The sequence below is a fragment of the Oxyura jamaicensis genome, chromosome 7 (assembly GCF_011077185.1).
Source record: "Oxyura jamaicensis isolate SHBP4307 breed ruddy duck chromosome 7, BPBGC_Ojam_1.0, whole genome shotgun sequence".
NCBI classification, from domain to species: Eukaryota; Metazoa; Chordata; class Aves; order Anseriformes; family Anatidae; genus Oxyura; species Oxyura jamaicensis.
In genome coordinates, this window is record NC_048899.1 from 295860 (window position 1) to 319059 (window position 23200).

At 36.6% G+C, this 23200-nt stretch overlaps 2 protein-coding genes across 8 annotated transcripts in view; both read right to left on the reverse strand.

The window, feature by feature from the left end:
* The window catches only part of AOX1 (aldehyde oxidase 1), a 46168-nt gene extending 36669 nt beyond the window's left edge, over window positions 1-9499 (reverse strand). For 3 of the 6 annotated variants that reach the window (XM_035332393.1, XM_035332389.1, XM_035332391.1), the window contains exons 1-6: window positions 9359-9499; window positions 7197-7254; window positions 3831-3936; window positions 2509-2617; window positions 1811-1937; window positions 838-899 (exon numbers count right to left, since the gene is read on the reverse strand). In XM_035332393.1, the coding sequence (XP_035188284.1) occupies window positions 838-899; window positions 1811-1937; window positions 2509-2617; window positions 3831-3936; window positions 7197-7254; window positions 9359-9418 (522 nt within the window). In that variant the 5' untranslated portion in view covers window positions 9419-9499. Of the gene's footprint in view, window positions 1-837; window positions 900-1783; window positions 1938-2508; window positions 2618-3830; window positions 3937-7196; window positions 7255-9358 lie in introns of those variants that run through there. The other 3 variants (XM_035332394.1, XM_035332390.1, XM_035332395.1) reach the window with 2 other exon arrangements.
* Window positions 9500-12831: 3332 nt separating this feature from the next.
* The window catches only part of SGO2 (shugoshin 2), a 15005-nt gene continuing 4636 nt past the window's right edge, over window positions 12832-23200 (reverse strand). The window contains exons 4-11 of one of the 2 annotated variants that reach the window (XM_035332396.1): window positions 22663-22838; window positions 22214-22291; window positions 21257-21339; window positions 20630-20862; window positions 19660-20082; window positions 18066-18275; window positions 15116-15263; window positions 12832-13282 (exon numbers count right to left, since the gene is read on the reverse strand). In XM_035332396.1, the coding sequence (XP_035188287.1) occupies window positions 13177-13282; window positions 15116-15263; window positions 18066-18275; window positions 19660-20082; window positions 20630-20862; window positions 21257-21339; window positions 22214-22291; window positions 22663-22838 (1457 nt within the window). In that variant the 3' untranslated portion in view covers window positions 12832-13176. Of the gene's footprint in view, window positions 13283-15115; window positions 15264-18065; window positions 20083-20629; window positions 20863-21256; window positions 21340-22213; window positions 22839-23200 lie in introns of those variants that run through there. The other variant, XM_035332397.1, reaches the window with a different exon arrangement.

The following is a 23200-nucleotide window of genomic DNA, read 5'->3' on the forward strand; positions in this document are numbered from 1 at the left end:
TCTCACGAGGAGCGGCTGAGGGAGCTGGGATTGTTCAGCCTGAAGAAGAGGAAGCTAAGGGGTGACCTCATTGCACTCTACAGGTACCTGAAAGGAGGCTGTAGCGAGGTGGGGTTTGGTCTATTCTCCCACGTGCCTGGTGACAGGACGAGGGGGAATGAGCTAAAGTGGCGCGAGGGGAGGTTTAGGTTGGATATTAGGAAGAGCTTCTTTACTGAAAGGGTTGTTAGGCATTGGGATGGTCTGCCCAGGGAAGTGGTTGAGTCACCATCCCTGGAGGTCTTTAAAAGACGTTTAGATGTAGAGCTTAGGGATATGGTTTAATGGAGGACTTGTTAGTGTTAGGTCAGAGGTTGGACTCGGTGATCTTGGAGGTCTCTTCCAACCTAGATGATTCTGTGATTCTGACCTGCATCTCTTAACAGAGGAAAATACATGGTCTTATTAAAAATCTTCGTGGCCTATATATAAGAACCATAAAACAGTTTGGATTGGAAGGGACCTTAAAGATCATCTAATTCTAACCCCCCTGCCATGTACAGGGACACCTTCCACTAGATCAGGCTGCCCGAAGTCCCATCCAACCTGGCCTTAAACACTTCCAGGGATGAGGCATCCACAGCTTCTCAGAGCAACCTGTCTACATTTCTAATCTAAATGCTATATTTCGTAATAATTCATGCTCCTCATACACCATCTCCATAGGAACATATAAACTAAAACATTAATTCATAAACATACTGAGAGTACTAATAGGCATAATCTATTTGTACTTTATGGGAGTACTAATAATCACAACAAAGTCATGATAAAACTTCTATAATCACTACTCCTCACCTTACAAAAGGTTTTACAGGCATCTAGGATTGGCCTATATCCAGTACAACGGCACAAGTTCCCTAAAAAAAAAAAAAAAAAAGAAAAAAAAAGAAAGGAAATAATTATAAAAAGCCTTTGTTCTAAAGATGTGGGTTTAAAATGCTTTTACACAAGGTTTGCATCTTTGAGGCTGAAAATAGTTTTTGGTCTCTGAAAGATATAAAGAGATCACTGTGTCACTGGACTTAAGATCCTGCAGCTCCCAAGAGAAAAGGCTGTTGTTTCAAGGTGAATTTGAGATACTTGAGAGCTGCACTAGAAATAACAGTGACTACATCTTAGCAAACAGGAGACAAGAGATTGTACCCACTCAAAATGTTTTTCCTTTCCTTTCCTCCTTCCGTTTCCTTCTCATTTCTTCACTATTTTTAATAGTGAAGCTTAGCATTATACCTCCATCTAGTTCATCTCATAATAACATGAAATGACTAAATCCATTATAACTCTACAGCATAATAGAAAGCATATTTTACCTGCAAAAAGTGTTCACATTTGCCCTTAATAAAGATGGCCTGCATATGTCTCTACTTTATTTGACTGTTTTATGACTGTTTATCCCTACCACAAAGGGACCCTCTTCCTGTGAGGTTTATGACATTCTCAACTCCAGATGTAATAGTATCTCAGAAACTTTCAGGGTCAGCTTCTTCTCCATTGTACTGTCATTTTTGCACATCTAACTTAAAACACTTCAGAAGATGCATACGAGGATATTTTGAACACCTGTGGAGCAATCCACAGCTCCATGATTTATGTTCCAGGATAAAAGAATGACAGGAAATAAAATGTCAGTGTCCAGTAGCAACTCTGCTGGGAAGCGCAATTTAGAGTACACGCACGTGTACTCATGCAGACTTGTGCTTGTATATGCAAAGTATCAGAAGAAAATGGTTCAATGACATACCTACAAATTAAAAGTGGCAATATTTACCAGCCAGAGCTGCAGTCATCTGCTCTGAAGTTGGTTCTGGGTAGTTTCTTAGTAACGTGTATATGGACATCACCATTCCAGGGGTACAGAAACCACACTGGGAGCCATGGCACTTGGCAAGTCTTTCCTGAAATAAGACACCACAAATGGCACTCCTTTCAATGTACTTCACCTTTCTAATAATCTCTCCCACACATAGGAAACCCACACTAAATGGTTTCTTGATGGTAAATCAGATTTCTTAAGGAAAACAATTTAGGCTCAAAATAAAAGTAATTATTAGTACTCAAGAGTAATTGTTTTGGGCATGAAACCCTAACACACATCACCAAGGAAGCTAATTAGCCTTCAGTGGGCTTTAGCCTTTTTTGCTTCCATACTAAAACATCAGCTAAACAGCATTGTCCAAGATGTGTCATTACCTCAAATGGAACGGTAAGCCTGATTCACTCCAACAATTCTTATGTACCAACTATTTGATTAGGGTGTCAGTATTACTGCAAGGTCCATCATGAGCTACACATCATCAGTCTTGATCAACCAAACATCAGAAACTCATGTTGTCTTCTGTTATCATTTATCACAGGGAATACGCAACATATGAAATACCCATGCCCTGATTCCCTTGCACTGCCACTCAAGCCAGCCCATACAAAGGAAGAAATCAACAATCTTACACAATGATAACGCATTCTCACCTGAACTGGATGAACCCTGCTTTTTGTACTTCCAATACCTTCCACTGTGGTGACCGCCACACCGTACAAGGAGCAAATAGGAAGCAAGCATGCATTTGCTGAGTAGTGTCTTTGGAACATTAAGGGGAATAAACAACTTAAACACATCTGAATATTATTTTGTGGTAAAGTAAGACTTAGTTTATACTTACAAAGCAGTCATTACCATCATTTGGAATGACAGGAGAGCATAGAAGAGATTGCTTACTAGCTGTGTTTCTTGTCCCCAGTACAAAGACTGTACCTACAAGGACATAATATTGACAGTTCTGGAGAATTTACATCTTCCTTAATACTTCAGTCTTTTCTAATTGCCCTCTCATTTCTCCTGCCCACTATCAACCTTTCAAGTGTGTTTTGGATGAAGAAGGTGGGGAAGGGAGAGTTAGTGTAGTCCTCTGAAAGAAGAAAAAAATTATTGTTGATAATTTGAAATCCAAGTTTCTGATCCAAAGAAAATTCTAATGTAAAAAAAAAATAATCATTCTAAATAGGAATAATGTACCAAAATGAAAACTCTGTAAAGCTTTTTGTCATTAACAATAAAATGTTTTGTTTACTATAGTTGAAATGTATCTTTTCAGAAGCATCATTATAATTCTTTTAATTTAAACACAATAATATTAAACATTTCATTTACATTGTACTCCTACAATAATATTAAACATTTCATTTACATTGTACTCCAACATAATGCAATTGTCTAGAGGAACAACTAGAACATTTTGATATCCTTTCCCGCCCACACACCTGAAAAGATACTCCGTTGACAATGACAATTACTATTAAACAATTTTGCTAAAGTTTTTTTTTAAATTTAAATGTAATTTATTCCTGCTTTTAGTTTAACAAAACTGGTTTTGAGTTTTGAAATCCCTTTTGCGGGAGGAGAGTGAGTTAAGTATTAGAGGGCTGGGCTGATTCAACTCACACTTCTGGCTGCCCTATTCTCCCACCACTTATATGACAGAAATGCAGGGAGAAGCTATGTTCCTGTGGTCAGCACAAAGGATGTTAAATTAATGCTTCCTAAAGAGAAAACTCCTCACAGCAGCTGCCAGGTTGTATTAGCAAATTAAGCATTAGAACAAATTTATAGCTGAACGAACAGTTGATTTTTTTAACCATTTCCTTCTTTGGATTAAAGCAGCTCTTCCTTTTGGATTCTTTTACTGATAAACACATATATTACAAATGTTTTTGTTTGTTTGTTTTTCAAGTTTCATACCTGAAAACTGCATAAAATTTTGCATAAAGCTTCAGAAATTTTCTGTTAAGGATACCGTATCTTCTTTGAAACTGGCTCGTAAGTTGATATCATCACTGTACATGCACCACAGCCACCTTCTCCACAGCCATACTTTGTTCCTGTAAGACGGACTGGAAGTGCTACCATTAGGGAAAAAAAAGTTTAATTTTGGCCTTTATTCTTCTATAAAGCTTGAGGACCATCTTTTTTCCTGTACTATTATAGAATATATAATTGTTTAGGTACAATAGCATATATATTGGATTCTTTCTAATACTGGATTAAAATTTTCAGTGAAAATAAGATTGAATATAAGGAAAAAGAAACAAAACCCTGTTCACAAGGAAACAGGAAATTCAATTCCGAATTCTTTTGAAGGAGTAAGTTGGGTCAGAAACAGTAAGTGAAAAAGTTTTACAAGTGAAAACATGAAAAGAAAAAACTCATAATGGGCAAACTAGTTACACAGTTTCATCCTGGCTTGCATAAGAAACAGTGTGGCCAGCAGGTCCAGGGAAGTGACTGTCCCCTGTACTCGGCTCTGGTGAGGCCACACCTTGAGTACTGTGTTCAGTTTTGGGCCCCTCACTACAAGAAGGACATGGAGGTGCTCGAGCGAGTCCAGAGAAGGGCAACGAAGCTGGTGAAGGGTCTGGAGAACAAGTCTTACGAGGGGCGGCTGAAGGAGCTGGGACTGTTTAGCCTGGAGAAGAGGAGGCTCAGGGGTGACCTTATTGCACTCTACAGGTACCTGAAAGGAGGCTGTAGCGAGGTGGGGGTTGGTCTATTCTCCCACGTGCCTGGTGACAGGACGAGGGGGAATGGGCTAAAGTTGCGCCAGGGGAGGTTTAGGTTGGATATTAGGAAGAACTTCTTTATTGAAAGGGTTGTTAGTCACTGGAATGGTCTGCCCAGGGAAGTGGTTGAGTCACCATCCCTGGAGGTCTTTAAAAGACGTTTAGATGTAGAGCTTAGGGATATGGTTTAGTGGAGGACTTGTTAGTGTTAGGTCAGAGGTTGGACTCTGTGATCTTGGAGGTCTCTTCCAACCTAGACTATTCTGTGATTCTGTGATATCCAGCAGGACACTAAAACCAATATCCAAAGTTTTCCCAGAAGTGTCACTAGAAAAGTAACTGGAAAAAAAACAAGACTTCTTGCACCAATTCTTATTCTCACTAGCCCCTTCCATGAGCTGATCAACGATGAGCTAATTAGTGACCAAGTCACTAATCCAGCTGATAGCTACCCTCTATTTTTCATGGGTCACTTTTCTGCTGGTCTAGCAAATGGAATTAGTACACAAAGAGGTCTGAGGAATGTCACAGTTAGCACAAGTTGCAGGAAGAGAGCTTTCTACCATGAGCAGGGAATAATGGAGGGGGAAACAAGCTGCCTTTGCCTTTAACAATGTGTTGTGAAAAGTTGTTTGTCAACATGGGGGTTAGCACTCTTCACTTGAAATAATGTTCTGACAGACATACATTGTTTTAAGGTCTCACCTAACTAAGCTCTACTACTTTTTCCAGTGGAAAAGGCTTTACAGAGCCCTTTCACTAACTAACCTGTCAGATATAACCAGTACCTTTTTAAGATACAGTTTCTTCCCTTACTCTTCTACTAATTTGCTAATTTACACTGGGCCTTACAGTTATTAACAGTGGTCTAATATACCAATTTCTATGCCTCAAAAAAAGAAGAAAAAAAAAGATGTCAGGATGCTTAGTGAAGTATTATACTGTATGTTGCAATTATAAAACACATAACTGGAAGACACTATATTTCCTCATACTCAGTCATTTCGGACTATGCAAATTTTGGCTGCATCAACATAAGTTATTTCTGACCTATATTTTTGCTCCCTGTCATTCATTTTTGGCTGTTTAAGAAATTAGCTGTCCTCCTAGCTAAGTTAGCTCAGCTATTTGTGGATTTTGCCGTAAAAAGAATCAGTACCTCAAGTGTGTCTAGCTGAGTGGTCTCAGACACAGTTGTACAGGTACATCTTAGAGAATGACACATTATTATACAGACATACGCAACAGAATACAGGAATAAGTCGACATTTAAATTGTAGGATAAAACCACCAACTAGCTCTAGAAAACAAGTTAATCTTATCCTTGTTTTATAAGGACAGTACAAAGGTACAGTAAGGTTAAGTGATTCTTCAAGGTGCCAGAGCAAGTCAGTGTAGAATATGTATGGGACCTAGATAATCTCACTCACAAATGTGCTTTAATAAATGAAGTACAACTCTCATGATAGAACTGGTATTGAGCCATGTTTTATAGCTCAATGAAACTTGAAGTTGTTACAATTTAATGAAGATTAATTTCCTAATTACCAGAACTGCAGCAACCTATTCTTCACCAGACTCCTCCTTATGACTGACCAGTAATGAAGATGTTTCAACTTAAGTTTTTCTTTCAAAAATTTGAAGTTTATAAAAACATCCTATTGTGTGCATTCTCTAGTGTATGGTATATATCATTTTGCTCTCTGGTAATATGTTTCAGGAGACAGCCTAGGAAGCTGCTAAACAGGGAAGATTCTGCTCTCTCACATTTGGTCCATGCTCCTGGCTGACAGTCCCTACACATGATGTGTTACTCAACAGTAAACAACAGCTTCATGAATACTGGGGATAAGCCTGTGGCACAGCAGGTTCTGGAAAATTGCTAACAGGTGAAAGCAGACATATAAACAAACATCAGAAGAGGCAAATAAAAATAGAGAAAAATATCAGAGCAACTGCTGCAAAATTTGTAGCAACAGAGAAAGCCACTGAGATGTGGACAAACCAAGACAGAAATTTGGAAAAAAAAAAAAAAAAGCAGGGTAAAAGTTCTAGCTCTTCTAGCTTCTGCTTTATCTATTTTCTTTCCTCCTGTTTTAAAAAACATACTTGTTCATATTTACTTGCTGTTAAGATCTGTTTTTTGTTTGTTTTTAAGGTTTAGAAATCTGTTTGGAATGCTTATCATATTAAGTTAACAGATTACTTCAAAATTCCAACAGACTTAGGCTCTCATCACAAGGTCTTTCCTCTTTCCACGAAGAGACTTTTACACAATTTGGAGACACCTACTCTGTCAAGTTTTATTCACACTTGCCAAAAGGTTCTTAGGAACAGACAGATAAATACACATATGCACATGGTGATAAATGGCATAGCTCTTATTTGTTTAGGAAACTAGGCTAAAAAAAAAAAAAAAGCACTCTTCAGCAGCTCACTGAAGACTGTTTGGCTTAAGAAGGACATCATTTACAATTGCTTTAGCTTAAGGAAGTCACAGCTTCTTTAAACTAGTAAATAACCTTTTAATTATCATTTATGAGAATTTTGCTCAAATAAGACTTTCAACTGAGTGACTTCAAGAAAAAACAAGAAAAGGATACGTCTCTTTCGCAGATAAGACAGCAGCATCTGTTCAGGATCAGCATTTGTCTCTATTATCTGCAGTAAAAAATGAAAACCAATCTTTAACTAAGAAAGCAAAACTTTTCAAAATTCAGGGCACAGGCTACATTCTCACAAAGCCAGAAAAAAGTCCTTCTCTGGTTTCCTCTCATAGAGCCACCCCCTATTGCAATGCCCACAGTGGAGTTTGGACTTGTAAAGTTTGGACTTGTAAAGAATTCTTCAGACGTTTCCAGGATCTTCTAAAAATAAATGCTGCTTACTTGAAAGGTCATGCTGAGGGAATTGACCTTCAACCATACTAAAAATAAAAATGGGAACTTTGCTACAATAAAGGTAGCATAGAACAAAGAATTAATGATTTGCAGATTTTAGAGTCTCTCTGGTACTTCAGCCTACTGGGAGGAACACTAGAGGAAGCCTCTATGGCTACCAGCAAGAATCACTTTTCATCCAGTTTTATTTACATAAACTTGCGCTTGCCTTAATAGACCAACAACTGAGCATCAGAAATTCTTATTTCATTAGAGGATTGTTTATTCCACTGCTTAGAATCAGCTATTTCCTTCCAGTTACATTGAATCAATAACAAGCTTAGTTTTGCTCTTGCAGTATTATTGTTATGATGGCCATTAGTCCAGATTCTGGCACTTGGGTCTTGTTGACTTGCTGGTGTGACCCTGCATCTCGTCTCCAATAACCATTGGAAATGAGAAGCTAGGTACCTAGAAATGAAAAACTAGTTTGCTCACCAACAAAATTTGGCAGCCAGTTTAAAGTTCACTTCACTTTGACGTTTTTTCCCTGCAAACTCAACAGAGCTGTGGAATGTTTTAACCACATTGTGGATTTACCTTGCTCTGCAGCTGAACTCCACCACAGCCAGTCTCTCACTCCCCCTCCTCAAAGGGAAAGGGGGAGAAAATATGATGCAAAGGGCTCAAGGGTTGAGATAAGGACAGGGAGATCACTTACCAATTATTGTCAGGGGCAAAACAGACTCAGTATAGGGAGATTAGATAAATTTATTACCTATTCCTAACAAGCTAGAGAACTAAGAAACTATAAGAACTAACAAACTATAACCACCTTCCTCTCATCCACCATCTTCCACGTCCTCCCCTCAGGTGGCACAGGGCAAAGGGGAACGGGTGCTGTAGTCAGTCTGTAGCACTTTGTCTCTACCACTCCTTCACGGTCACTCTCTGCCCCTGCTCCACGTGGGGTCCATTCCACAGGATGCCATTCTTCCTGAACTGATCCTGCACAGGCTTCCCACAAGCAAACACTCTTCAAGAAATGCTCCCATATGCGTCTGTACCATGGGGGCCATCCATCAGGAGCAAACTGTTCCAACATGGGTCCTCAATGGACAGCAGATCCCCCCAGATCCCCTGCTCCTGCGTGGGCTCCTCTCCAGGGGCTACAGCTCTGGCCCGGAGCCTGCTCTGGTGTGGGTTCTCCCTGGGCTGCAGCCTCCTCCAGGCCACATCCACCTGCTCCACTAGGGGCTCCTCCATGGGCTGCAGCGAGGAAATCTGCTCTGCTATGGTAACACCATGGGCTGCAGGGGGACAGCCTGCTTCACTCTGGGCCTCTCCACCATCCGCAGGGGATTTTCAGCTCTGGCACCTGGAGCACCTCTGGTCCTCCATGGCTGGTTCACACTCCTTGCTCTCCCAACTGCTGTTACATAGCAAGTTATTTCCCCTTTCTTAAATCTGCTCTCACAGAGGTGCAAACATCATTGCTTATTGGCTCAGCTCTGGCCAGACTTAGGTCCCTTTAGAACCAGCTGAAACTAGCTCTTTTATCTAACATGGGGCAGCTTATGGGCTCTTCTCACAGAGATCACCCCTGAAGCCCCCTGCAACCAAAACCTTGCCACATAAACCAAATAATCACTTCTCCTCCTCTGCTGCTTCTCCCCTTCTAACAGCGCTTGCTAGATGCAAGAAAGTTAGCTAGTCAAAGTAATTCTAGGAGAGTGATTTGTATTACAGAGCCTTCGTCTGAGGATTCAGTTACACTCTTGCGAATAAGTTTGAGGAAACCAGATCCTATTTGTGCCCACACCCTTCAGGGTTACTTCTGGAACAGCAACCGCTCTTTCTCCACTCTCCCTCCCAGCAGCACTTACCTTCCTGCCATTCACGTAGAAAATGAGCTCCTCAGCCCCTACCGCCCCTTGCAAGGACATCGTACCCCAGCCTCAGAACTTGCAGCGGCAGCTGGGGAATCCCTCGGCGGCTGGGGCGGAGCCGCGCAGCCGCGGGACGGACACAGAGGGGGGAGTTGGGGGAGGCACCTTCAGAAGCAGGGCTGCCAAACTCGGAAAAGGAACTTCCCAGGGAGTTCCGACTGTGTAAATGCAATATTTGAATTAAATGAAATTCTGCAGCTGTTTTAGAAAACTTTCAAATGGAGGCTCATAATACTTTACCCTGATTAATTCCAATGTGTTATATTATTTATATATATTTTTAAAAAGTTCTTACCTGAAAGAGACAGAAGAGACTGTAAGGCATCAACTGGAGGACCTTGTTTTAAGTAATGATGCTGTAAGGTCTTGGATTTTGACCTGTAGGGAGCCAACTTGAAGAATATTCCATATTCTGAATTGCAGGGAAAAGAAGATGCTCTTGTGAACCAAAGGGAAGATGACAAACTGCAGCCAGATTCTTCTTCCCTGAAGAAGGGAAGTTGTTCAGGGTCAAGGGTTGAGATAAAGATGAGGAGATCACACAGTAATTATCGTGACGGGCAAAACAGACTCAGCATAGGGAGATAGTAAGATTTATTGCCTATTACTAACGAGCTAGAGAAGCGAGAAACAAACGAAAGAAACTAAAAGACCTCCGAAAGAAACTAAAAGACCTCCCCCCTCCCCCCCTCCCCCTCCCCCCCGAGCAGCGCAGGTGAACAGGGGAATGGGTGTTATGGTCAGTCTATAGCAATTCTTCTCCGCCGCTCCTTCTCGGTCACTCTCGTCCCCTGTGCTGTGGGGTCCCTCCCATGGGATGCAGTCCTTGCCAAACTAATCCGGCGTGGGCTCACGCTCAGGCAGCAGTTCTTTAAGAACTGCTCCAGATATGGGTCCATACCACAGGGTCCATCCCTCGGGAGCAAACTGCTCCAACCTGGGTCCCCCACAGGCAGCAGCTCCTGCCAGGTCACCTGTTCCTGTGTGGGCTCCTCTCCACGGGCTGCAGGTCCGGCCTGGAATCTGCTCTGGCAGGGGTCTTCCACAGGCCCCAGCCTCCCTCAGTGCAGGTCCACCTGCTCCACCATGGTCTGTCTCCTCCATGGGCTGCAGCATGGAACCCTGCTCCACCGTGGTACTCCATGGGCTGCAGGGGGACAGCCTGTTTCACCATGGGCCTCACCACAGGCCACAGGGGACTTCTGCTCTGGCGCCTGGAGCACCTCTCCCCCTCCTTCTTCACTGACCTTGGCGCCTGCAAGGCTGTTCCTCACTCCTCTCACTCTCCCAGCTGCTGTGTGGCGCAGCATTTTTTTCCCTGTCTTGAATATGCTCTCACAGAGGCACAAAACAACATCACTTACTGGCTCAGCTCTGGTCAGCAGTGGGGCCCTTACCAAACATGGGGCAGCTTCTAGATCCTTCTCACAGAAGCCACCCCTATGGCCCCCTGCTACCAAAACCTTGCCACGTAAACCCACTACAGCACCCTGTGTAGGACATTATAAAATGATGCTTCTTTGTTGTTTATTATTATTTCAGCCTGACTCTGCATTTTGATTTATGTAAAATAGATGCAACTAGTGAATTTCCCCTTAAAAGAACACAAAAAAGCATCAGTTATGAAATTCATGTTCAGAAGACATCACAGGCTTGCATCTTCCCACCTATGCTGTTATATTCGTGTATTCTAAACACTCAGTGTTGCAGAAAGTCATATATGTGGAGAATACACTAAACCTTTACAAGCACCTCTGTGGTAGTCTTCTTTACTGGATAGTTTTTACTGATATTCTGGAAAATTCAGATTCATAAAATTTAGTTTTCTTCTATAAACATTATAAAGTTTATAGACAGACAACAAAGACAAAAGCATTAAAAAAAAAAAAAAAAAAAAAAAAAAAAACTGCATTCTGCTGCTGCATTGCCAGCAAAGTATACAAGTTGTAACAGATACTTCTTTGGATTTCTAAAAAAAAGCATGACATACCCAATGATGTTGATACACAGAGAGGCAGCTAGCAAAAGCATTTCAATTAAAAAAAAAGCTGTGAGGAAATAATAATAATAATAATTAAAAAAAAAAACAGGAAAGAATGTGTAATATTGTAATTCTTTCTTTAATAATATTGAATCAGGACAGAACCTATCATTCCATCCATTTCTGCACCTCTTCAAAATGATTTTGCTAACGTAGTGACATACACATTTCAGAAAGACTGCTGAGAATTCTGAAAAAAAAAAAAAAAAAAAAAAAAGCTGTCAAAAGCCCTAAAAAATGAGGTAAAAATCATTTACTGCTGTCCTCTCACACACCAAGCTAATCATCTCATTGTAGAAGGTTATCAGCTCAATTCAGCAAGACCCCACCTCCATAAATCCATGCTGAATACTCTTAACATTTTGAGTCTTTAACATGTATGGAAATTATTTCCATGAGGATTTTCTCCATCACCTACCTAGGTTCCAACAGAAGCTACAATGAAATATGAAGAGTACTGCTTATTTTTTGTTGGTGGTATCTTTTTTTTTTTTTTTTTTTAAGTATGTAATGTATGCATTATAAATTTAAGAGTACTAATTACTTAGAGGTATGCCAGATCAGATAAAAGGTCTAACTTATCAAAGAAACGGCCACTCTCTTAAGGTTTCAATAATGAATACCCTTAGAAAAGGTATAAAATGGTATTTCTGGTAATTCATTATGTATTTTTCTTCCGTTAATTAGCGTGATCAATATTTAAACCCATGTAAACTAACAACATCTACTCCTGTTGTAAGGAATTCCTCAGTTTAATTGCATATTGTGTGAAGAGCCACTTTCTGTAATCAAATAAGATAATTTATTTGCATCTCATTAAAAATGAGCTTTGGAACAACTGAACCTGAACCTTCATCCAATGTAATCCATAAAAGTTGTGTAAACTGTGAGCTACAACCTGTGGCTGACTGCATCTACAACTCAGATAATCCCATAAAATTTTTTGTCTCATTACAATGTGTTACCAAATGCAGAAGTGATCAATGAGGAACCAGAGGGGAAATAATATAAAAACCTGATATCTGAATGATATGATGTGGTTGTAGTATTTGTCACATTATCACACTCAACTGGAAACTCAGCACTGCTTTGTCTGGGTGCTATTTACTACTGAATTTCTACTGCAATGCTATATTCTTTCTAGTTGCCTCTGACATCTATGCAGGACACTGGGTTTCTGTCTAATGTTCCTAAAAATAAGAAGTCATTCAAATTTTAATGATTCTGCCAAAAAGCAAAACAAAACAAGTTATCACAAAACAACTCTTTCCATCCGTTTCATTAGATTTATCAAAGCTTGGGATGCTTGGTTTGATCCAACTATCATTGAGAAATGATTCTGCTCAGGGTAAATATGAAGAAATCATGGTAAAATTTCCAAATGTGATTTATTTTTATTCTCATAGAAACTTACACTTTTATTACAAATTAGTAAGTGCTGCAAACCCTTTGAACAGTTTATAAATTACAGACCAAAAAAGTAAAACACAAGAATGGAGTCTAACCTGCATTTGCTTTCCTTAGCGAAGAATTCTGTGTCCTTTATATAGGGAATCCTTTCCAAGAAATTTCACTTTGGAAGGCTTTGTTTTACCTCTATCAATCAAAACCAAGTAAGCATTCTATACTACTAAACTATTTTTTTTTATTTTTTTTTGAAAAAAAAGTACCCATTTTAGAAGTACTGTTCATAAAGGAAATTCTCCTGTCTTCTTCAAATAATTTTTGTTTTACTTTTAAAAGTTCCTCTATTTTTTACTTTATAAACTGGGGAATGCAGAAATTGTGCATCTGTAAACTGATCTCCACGCCTTAATTTGCTGTAAACAAAATAAATAGAAAACACCATATAAAAATCACCAAAAAAATCTATGCAATTATAATAACAATTCCAAATGGTAAATACTTTCATTGAAAACTTAATACTGTAAAGAAATTAAATATCTGGAAAACAAATACTATTTTTCAAAAGTCTAAAAGTCTTGGTCTTGTTGTGTGTCATGTGTATCATATAAACACATGCATACTTATAACTCCTAAAAGACAAACCTAAAAAAGAACAAAACCAAATACGTAGTAGTATCTACATGGGAGAGAACACTTAAAAATAAAATATAAATAGGAGACAAATATAAAATCCCAAGTGAAATCCATTTTTTTTTTTCTGTTCTGCTATTGTTTCATTGACTCTTTCCAGAAATACAAAACCTTATCATTGTGGGATCTAACAGCAGAATGTGTCAATTGCATAACATCACACCATCTTTTTAGCATCCAATTAAAATTAGTAAAAGAAAAATCAAACTCTTATCCCTTTGCCTTTGTTTTGCAAGCTTTATGGTAAAAATATTTCTGAAAAAACAAACAAAAAACCAGCCAGTGCTAAAATGAAAATTCACTTCTTTGCTTTTAGTTACTATTTGTCCTCGATCTCACTGTTTCAATTGTTTGCTTACTTATGGAAGTAAATAAAATATTTTGTGGGTGTAAGTAAACACTGATAATTTTTTTTCCGATTGTGGATTTATTTTCTTGTCCTCCCAATTTCACCTGCATATTCTTTTTGCACCTTCGTAAAATAAATTGCTATAATCCTTTCAGTCTCAAGACCCTTATGGGGAAATCTTGATACTGTCTTTAGCTAATGAATATGCAATCTACTAATACATACAACATAGCATAATTATTTTTTTAAAGTAATATTTTATATACTTAAACTTGGTGCCAAAAAGCTTTCTGAATATTTTCAGAACTTATTTTCAACTTAATGTTCCATCAGTATTTAGGTCTATTCACATAACTGCAAATATATTAATTTTCTTAATGGAAGTTTGCCTCTGAATTTTTAAATTTCATTTTTTTTTTATTTTAAATTTCAATTAATATTATATAATCTATGGCATATCTTTTCAAAATCTTGAAAATACTGTGCCACTAAATTCAGTAAGAACACTGATACAGGTATCAGTATAACTATCAAATCATAATATTTTATCATATTATAATAAATAATATTATATTATATAAATATTATATTATGCATTATAATATTAATAATAAATATTATATAAAATATATAAATAATATTATATTATAATAAATAATTTTATTATATTATAATAAATATTTTATTATATTTATCAGTGTAACTATCAAATTATAATATCAGTGTAACTATCAAATTATAATATTTTAAACTCAAATGATTTCTTACATTAGATATAACTATATATGTATCATCAAATATAGCTATATTCTTAGTTAAAGCAAAATCAATGAATACCATGATATTAGTACATACATTATCTTCCACTTGACAATGTTACAAGGACTTTATTATGGCAAAAGTTTATATTTAAGATTTACAATTATACACCTCTAAATGGGTTTATGTCATGATAAACATTAAGAATTCATCATTATTCGCTACTAGAATAAAATGTTAATTAATAAGCTGGATATATTGTTGTATCTAACACCTGAAAACCCTGACACAGTAACAAGAAACATTTTACATCAACACTGTAGTATCCTTCCACACCAGTTTGCAAACAATTTTTTAAAAAAAGATTTTTTGGGTTTTAATAGCAAATCTTTATAAAGTTAAGTTCTAGAAGTAAATACAACACCTGCTCTAATTTACAGATAGTTACCATCTTAGACCGGGTTCTTTGTAGCAAATAGTGGGTCTTCCTCGCCTAACTGGTGCTGCTGAATTTTCTTCTAAAACTTTAGGGCACATAGGTAAAGAAGTATGAGAACATATACTAGTATTGGTCAGATCTTGAAAAGCTGTTCTCCCTGTGAATATAGAAGTTTAGATGTTTCACTTCAAATATTTTCTGAATCATTAAGTAAATTTTCAATTCATCATTATTTTTTGTTTTTATTTCTTAATTCAGGTATTTTGGTCACTGTTCTTCCTCTGAAAATGTTTTGCAAGGAATGGTACATGATCAAAGGAAAGGGAACTACAACAGCTTAAAACTTATCCTAGTCTGGAGCTGTTTGAAGTCTACCATGGCTCTTGGGACAGAATCAAGGGACAGACTCAAATCCCAGAAACACTGTACTATGCAGCTGGCTGCTTAAGATTCCACAAAGTTGCTAGAGTAAAATTGCACACATCCCATGGCCTTAAATGCAGGGGGAGGGAATACATGTATAACCTGAAGATCAACCTGTACAAAGGTAATCTATGCGTGACTACATTCTTCAACTTTGTTCCTGCTCTATGAACACGTGTGCAAAATGAGCACAGCAAGGTGATTGAGGATCCTTATTGTCAAAATTACATACTACAGAATTATTTACAATGCCTCGTATTTTGAATCACTGCACATGTCAAAGAGGAATACTCTATTGAGGAGTAACCAGCCTTGGTTGAAGAAGCACTGTGTGTGTCAATTTTGTGTAATATTTTAAGATGAGCTCAGAATGCCAGACTAAACATCGATACTTAATTTGGAGACAAATATTTAGATAACTTGGGAGAAATATTGAACTCATTACATTAGTCCATGTATCAAAAAATTCTAAACTATTCTTAGTTCACAGCCTGAGAAGCACCAAGATTTAATGCAGACATCAATCCAAGATAAAATAAATACAGCCTCAATCTGTATGCCTTAGAAGTTCTTCCAAGAGCATACATCCTCCACTAATACAGATCAAATCTTAAATTTAATGCATCCAGATGAGAACATATTGGATGCAGTTTTTCAATGGGACTGAAATGAAAACTCTCTTATTTTTACTTTTTGAGCTTGAAGTCTTTACTCACCTTAAATTCTGATGCAGAAAATGCATGCTATTGATCACACAAAGGAAATTCAAACACACACCAGATAATGATGACTTTTCTGTTTTACTTATCTTAAGACTAGTAAATTATACCACTGAATATATATATACCTGCTAAAAATTGAAGGTTTTATTTTGTATAATAGCAACTGACTATCTTGGACATTGTAGCACACAAACTCTGAATTGATGGCCATGCTGATACCACTGAATTACCATTGTCCTATGGAAGAATTCTTTGCTGAGATCAAGTGAAATATATCAGTGGAGAAGACCAACCATTTCATATATATATATATATTTTAAATATATTAATTAGAGACACAAAAATCAAAGGTTCTTTATTGGATTTCTGCTAACTTTTCTCCTAAGTATGAGAGACATATTAAAGTGACTTGGGCTGCTTGCAGGAAGTTCCTCCTGATTTATGAGAGCAAAAAGAAAGCTTTCATTACAGGAGACTTTTAAGGTATATTTTTAAGTACAGCACAAAGTAGTGATGCAGAAGAGCTGGCATCAGAATTGATGGCATTTCCTTGCTTTCTTTTAATTCAAGACATGGCCTTGTATGTAGGATGAAGAATGAATTGGTTTTTCAGCTCTGCTTACGTGGACAAAGATCAAATGATTAGCTTGCTTCTTTTTATGACAGTAGTCTTTGATACTACTGATCAAAAGGGTTTAATAATCTAATATTAAAGCTAATACAGGATCCTTTTTCTACCTTCCAAATAAATTTAATATGAGAAGCTGTAACTGCAGAATAGCAGGAGTAATACCTTGCACAGTGTTCTAATTCTGCCAGTACTCCTGTTCTACAATCATGTAAAATAAGAGATTTTTTTTTGACCAGTATCCTAGGGCTCAAATGAAGCAAAAGCAGGATTTGCTTAATGGTTTGGGATTCCATTTATTTATTTGAGCTAGGAAACTGGCTATGTGTTGGGACATTCTTAGGGACAGTGAAGTAAACTTGAACTTGTTGAGAGGAAAAAAAAGTTTATAAAATAGACCCTTCATACAAGGAAACTTCCAAGCTACATTTTAAAGCATATTTTAACTCCAGAATAGCCATACATTCCTTTAGCTCCTTTACAGTACTTTCATGTATGAAAAGAGAATCTAACTTATCTTCCAGACCACACTGAATTGTTTTTTTTGGTTGTTGTTGTTGTTTTCCTCAACTAAATGCATCTTATTCAAAATAAATAAATAGGCTGTCACATGAAAGTTTGCTCATAGGTAGATTCTAGAGAAAACATGCTCCAAGCTTTTTTTTTTTTAAAAAAAAAAGATCTCAAAATTCGTGTAGATTTGCAGTATTTTTAAAGAAACACAAATGAAACCTGTAAGTACAGTTAATGAGAACAGCTCTTGCACCTGGTCTCCATTTATGACGGTAACGATGTACTTCACTCTTACTTCCCCTTGTATGAAAGTACCAAGATACTTTATCTTTTTATCCCTACCTTTCTGAATCCTACCACATTCTCTTTGAAAATGAATACAGGTTCCAAATACAACTGCTCCTCAAGAATGCAGACTAACTTATCTGTACGACAAAATGCTGTCTTGGAATATACTACAGTATATTATAGAAATATTAGTTACCACAATTTTAAAACCTATTTTGATTGATAAATGAATCATTTTAGTGATTTTCAGCCTTCCCTTTTTCACTCCTGTTTTATCCACTGTAATCACAAAATAAGAATAGGATAGTATTGAGAAGGTATCTTACCACAATTCCAGAAAGAAACTAATTCAAAATGCCATTTTTCTCCTCCTTCATGTACTTACCATGACCAGGTGTCAGAGTCTTTTCAAAAGTCTTTTTAGAAATATGATCCAACTTTTGCTCTGCTTTTCCAACATCCAGTGCTTTATCTTGATTATTTCCCCCCCAAATTTCATTGTTTCTCAGCATAGAGAGGTTGACGGAAGAATGGAATTTAGGGTTATCAAGAGCTTGGAGCTCCAAATTGGAAAGATCTTCCTGGAAAAGGCTACCTGTATTTAATGACATATTATTAGAAAAATCTACACGTATGAAATTTAAATATTCTGATTTTTCAACTGTAGGCTTTAATTTGCTCATAAAGGAATCTATCTTATGAGGGACTTCGCAGTCATCCAAAATGTTCAGCTGTCCCTGATCAATACGCCTGAAATAATTTTTTTCTGGTCTGGTCTCCATAATACCAGAAGTAAAGCTCCCTTTGTTCTTTACTTGATTATCAGAAGAATTACTAGTGTTAGGGGTTTTGCGTATCACTGATGAGGAATCTACCCCCTTTAATGCATTAACATTGTCATCAACTTGTTGTGTAGAGGCTTTAGCCTGTAGTATATTCATAGCTACACCATTCTGAGTAATTAAAGCTACCTGAGATTGCTGAGTTTCAGTTATTTCCAGCCTGTGTGCACAATGAATCCTTATTTTTTAATTCTTCACTTTTGCAAAGTGAGAACTGTTTAAGATCTTATGTTGAGATTATATGTGCTTTATGGCTAGCCTTTGCCAATGTACGTTTTAATCTGCCTGGAGAAAAATTACTACTGTTTCGGTGTCCTTTCTCAGTAATTTTATGAACACTATTATTTTCTCTTTGTGTGTCACTACCTTTTTTGTTGCATTTACTCTTTATAATATTCTTCTGGTCTTGTTTTTTCTTGCTGTCATCTTGGCACCTCTCTGTTTGAGACCTTTTTGAACCATATTCTCCATACTGCCCATTTTCCACTCCACAGCATTTTGCTGTGATTATTTTAGAAGGGCTTTGAAGGGGTTTCCTGTTTGTTTGTGGTCTGATATGCTTCTCATCTTCACTTAGAAATTCCTGCTGTAAAGGTAATACATTAGAAGTGTTATACTGAAATGGTAAACTTTCAGCACAATAAACTTGAGGTGGGATCTTGTTATTAGATGCATCTGAGTCTGCTTTTATTTTGCTTTCCAATTCTTCAGATGTTTCTGAGAAAGTTTCTTTATTTTTCTCTTGTTCTTGTTTTCTTGGATGCACTAGTTTAACTAGGCATGTCCCTCTAGTATCTCTAGTTTTACTTGGACAATTTTGTGCTTCAAAATAGTCATTAGTATTTGGCAAACTCTGCTTCTGTAAAGATTTCTTTGTAGGTTGCTGTTCTGTTTGACTTTGGAATAGCTGAGTTTGTGACTCAATAGTTTTTGAAACTTTGCTCTTGTCAGCCCTGGCATGCCTTTCTTCTGCATACAAATCTGAACTGACTTTAGTCTTGCTTTTAATTTTCTCTTTATCACTTTTAGAATATTTTACTCTCCTGAAATTTCCCAATATTTTATCAGAACTGGCATTATTGTTTTTATTTTGATGTAGTTTATCTTTGTCTTTTGATGTAACTGTGAGCAGCTCACCTGCATCACTGGCAGTCAACTCCATATCAGCATCATATACAGTTTCTTCAGGTTTAGTCTTGTCAATAAGCAGCACTGACTTAAACTCTATCTTACCTTCACTGTTAAATTCAAGAGGTGAAGGAATAATGTGAGACAAGCCACTTGAACTTTCCTGCAAATTCACGTAGTTGGTTTGGCTGCTGCTACCATGATGATGCATATCTGAGATACATTTTTTATCAAAATCCTTTATATTATGTTGAGATTTTGACCTATAAAGTGCTGCGTGGTTCCTTCTTTCAGGCACATTTCCACAGAACGGCAATGAAATATCATTATTTTGTTTTATAAGCTCCTCAGACTGTCTTAGAGATTGAGTATTATTGGTATGAGTCAGGAATGCACTATCGCAGTTCAGTAGTTCTCCGTGTAAATGATTTTCTGCAAAGAGGAACAGAAATTTCAGCAGCTTGGGGGAAGAAGGAATATATTTGCCAGAGTAAGATACATTACAAGTACAGAAAATGACAAACTGCATTTTTCTACTGAATACACACATTCTGTGGTTGGTCCTTAAAAATTCAGTTAATTACAGCTAGGTTTCCACTTTACCAGTCTTGGTATTTTGAAGTTAGGTAGAAATAAAAACGTATTTGTTTTCTATGAGTGCTGCAGTTATTATTTTGTTATCTTATCAAAACTTTATCCTGTTCACATTAATTTTGTTATAGGTTGGGCTAGACAATCTTGGAGGTCTATTCCATCCTAAATGATTCTATGATTCTATTAATTTTATCTGTGTTATTCTACAAGAGATTATCAGGACACCTCTATTTATGGGTGAGCATTCTATTTTTGATTAGTTTATTATAGATTAGGAATCCCACTCTATCTTCTGTATCATACAGCAAATTATGAACTATTAAATACTAATTCTCAGCTAGCTCAAAAAAAAAATTAAATTACCTGTACAGAAAATATATCTTACCTTCTAAAACTATATTTTTGTCATTGTTTGTTTCCACCTTGTCTACTTCAAGTATCTTTTGATTATTTTTACCAGAAGGCAATGATAATGCAAACTTGACTTGATCTGAATGCATTTCCTTTGACAAGGTAGTAGTACTTTTAGAAGAATTTATTTCATACACAGAAGGGCTACCCTGCTGTTTTCCAGTAGATGCTGTGAGTAAACGAAGCTTCACTGGCAATTCTACAGATCTGAAAAGAGGGAATTTTATGTCAAGATTTCATTATGTTGTATGCTATAACATTCAATTGTTTAAAACAGTCCTTTAGTTATATATAGAAGCAGAAAACAAGAATTCAAGCATGAAATGCACTTTACTTCTGGTACTATCCAAGGGACAAATGTATTTTTTATGATACAGAATCCATTTTGTGCTGGTGAGATCCCATGAAAAAGCAAATTATTCAAACACAGGTTTGCATACCACTATCTTCCCTAATCAGTCCATGTTGCAAATAGTAATTTCTGAATTAAAATTATTTCTCACTACCTCAAAAATATCTAGAACATACAAAGATTAATTTTAAAAACATAAAAATAAAAACCTACAGACACTTCACAGCTTCCATAATGAATACAGCTTACCTAGCTGACTGAGACGTACTCTTCAAGTGGTCATCAGTACAGTTACTTGGACCATCTGTCAGAGTAAGAAAACTCTGAAGATTCTTTCAAAAGAAAAGCAGTGAGGATGTAGAAACGGCTAATTATTCTTATGTATTATTAGAAATATCCACAGGAAACATATAAATTAATAGGCAAAAAATAGAAGTACTGCTGAAAGGTACATGATACTCACTGCTTCCCCGATTATAACTTTTGCAGATAAGACACTTGTATAAAAATATGCATAACCTAAAACATGTTTCTTCAAGCACACACAACAGCTCTAAAGAAAAAAAAAACGTAGCAAAACTTATCAAAATTTTCAACCTACTCACACCCCAAAACAGTGTATAGATTTTGTTCATAGAGATACAGATACAATTAACGCAACAAAGTGCATTAGGTATATAGATGCATCCAGCAACGCTAATGCTATGCAACTTTAAAACAAATCATAAAAAACAAAGTTTGTTAATACCAGACAGCCATACTAAAACAGAAGATAATCACTTAACTGTAATTTTGCCATGACACAAGGACCAACATAGTCTGTATTTTCTGGTAAGGTTTCCACATTCAAGGTTTTTATTAGACTAGCATAGTTCATGCCAGCATTCAGCAAAGAAGACAAGTAGTTCCTTGAAGAATGCCACCTACTGAATTACTATGCAATTTATTTTTTTTTTTTTAAAAGTTATGTGACTGCATCAGGTCTGATACGTAGCTTTTAGATTCTTTGTAAACAAGATTAAATCCTAAATTTTTAGTGCCTGCAACAGTAAAATGCCATTGATTTAACTGGACTATCGCTGCATCCCCGCTGTATCCCAAACTAAACAACAGGGGTAGATGTTTTAAAATGCATCTGATTCCAACATTGCAATCATTTAGACACTTTGAAAATATCCTGGAAAAAACGTTCAAAAGATACCTTACCTCAGGAAGACTGCTTATTTCTATTGCAGCTAAAAGTTTATCATTTAAAAGTGCTTCTGTTTCTACAAGAGTTTTATTCTGCATACAAAAAGAAAAAGTAATTTTAAGAAAGCATTTTAAAGGTCTTCCTTTCTTAAAGAAAAGATAAGGGTAAATATATATGCTGTAATTTTCAAGCTCATTTAAGGGCTAAAACTAGTTTTCAATAGCTTTAAATACAAAAGTGAAGCTGACACTGTAATAGCTAAGGACAAAGATATACTGACTGACAAAATAGTACAAAAATTAAAGAAAAATCAAACATGAACAAGGAATTACTATGAGATGACACAACTTCATAAATCTGAGATAAATGTTTCAAATCACCATTTTAAGAAACAATATTATGTTTCCAAAAAGGATGAAACTCAGTTTAGCTGATGTAGCTTTAAATATTATTTGTAGCATACCAAACAGCTTAGTTTCCAATGAAGCAAGGTATTATGAAGCTGCAGCTTTTCTACTTCCTTCTCAAGAAAAAGCTTCTCCTTCTTCAACTTCCGAGAACTTTCTCTCTCCACACTCAAAGCCAGAGCTAATGCTTTATTATTTTGTTTTAAAGATACTTTAAACATTGATGAGTTATCTATACGAGAAAAAAAAAATCAGGTAATTTCATTTTCAACAGCTTCAGTTTCAGGCCCTCTTTTTATGTACTATCACTATAGAATAATATTTTTATCTATGTTTTGACACAACAGTAGCAAAGCCTGACACTTTTTAACAAAAACTGTCATTCTGAAGACTACTCTGTGTCAACTTCAAGTTCATTTCATGCATGGATTCTGTTCTGGTCTGGATTTACTTATGTATTTATTAAAACAATAGTATTTTAAGAAATAATTTTAAAATTGATAGTTTTCCAGGCATGACAACTTTTCCAGCTAATATGAAAATATATATATATCAGAATGACAGTTTTTGTTAAAAAGTGTCAGAGCGTCGTGT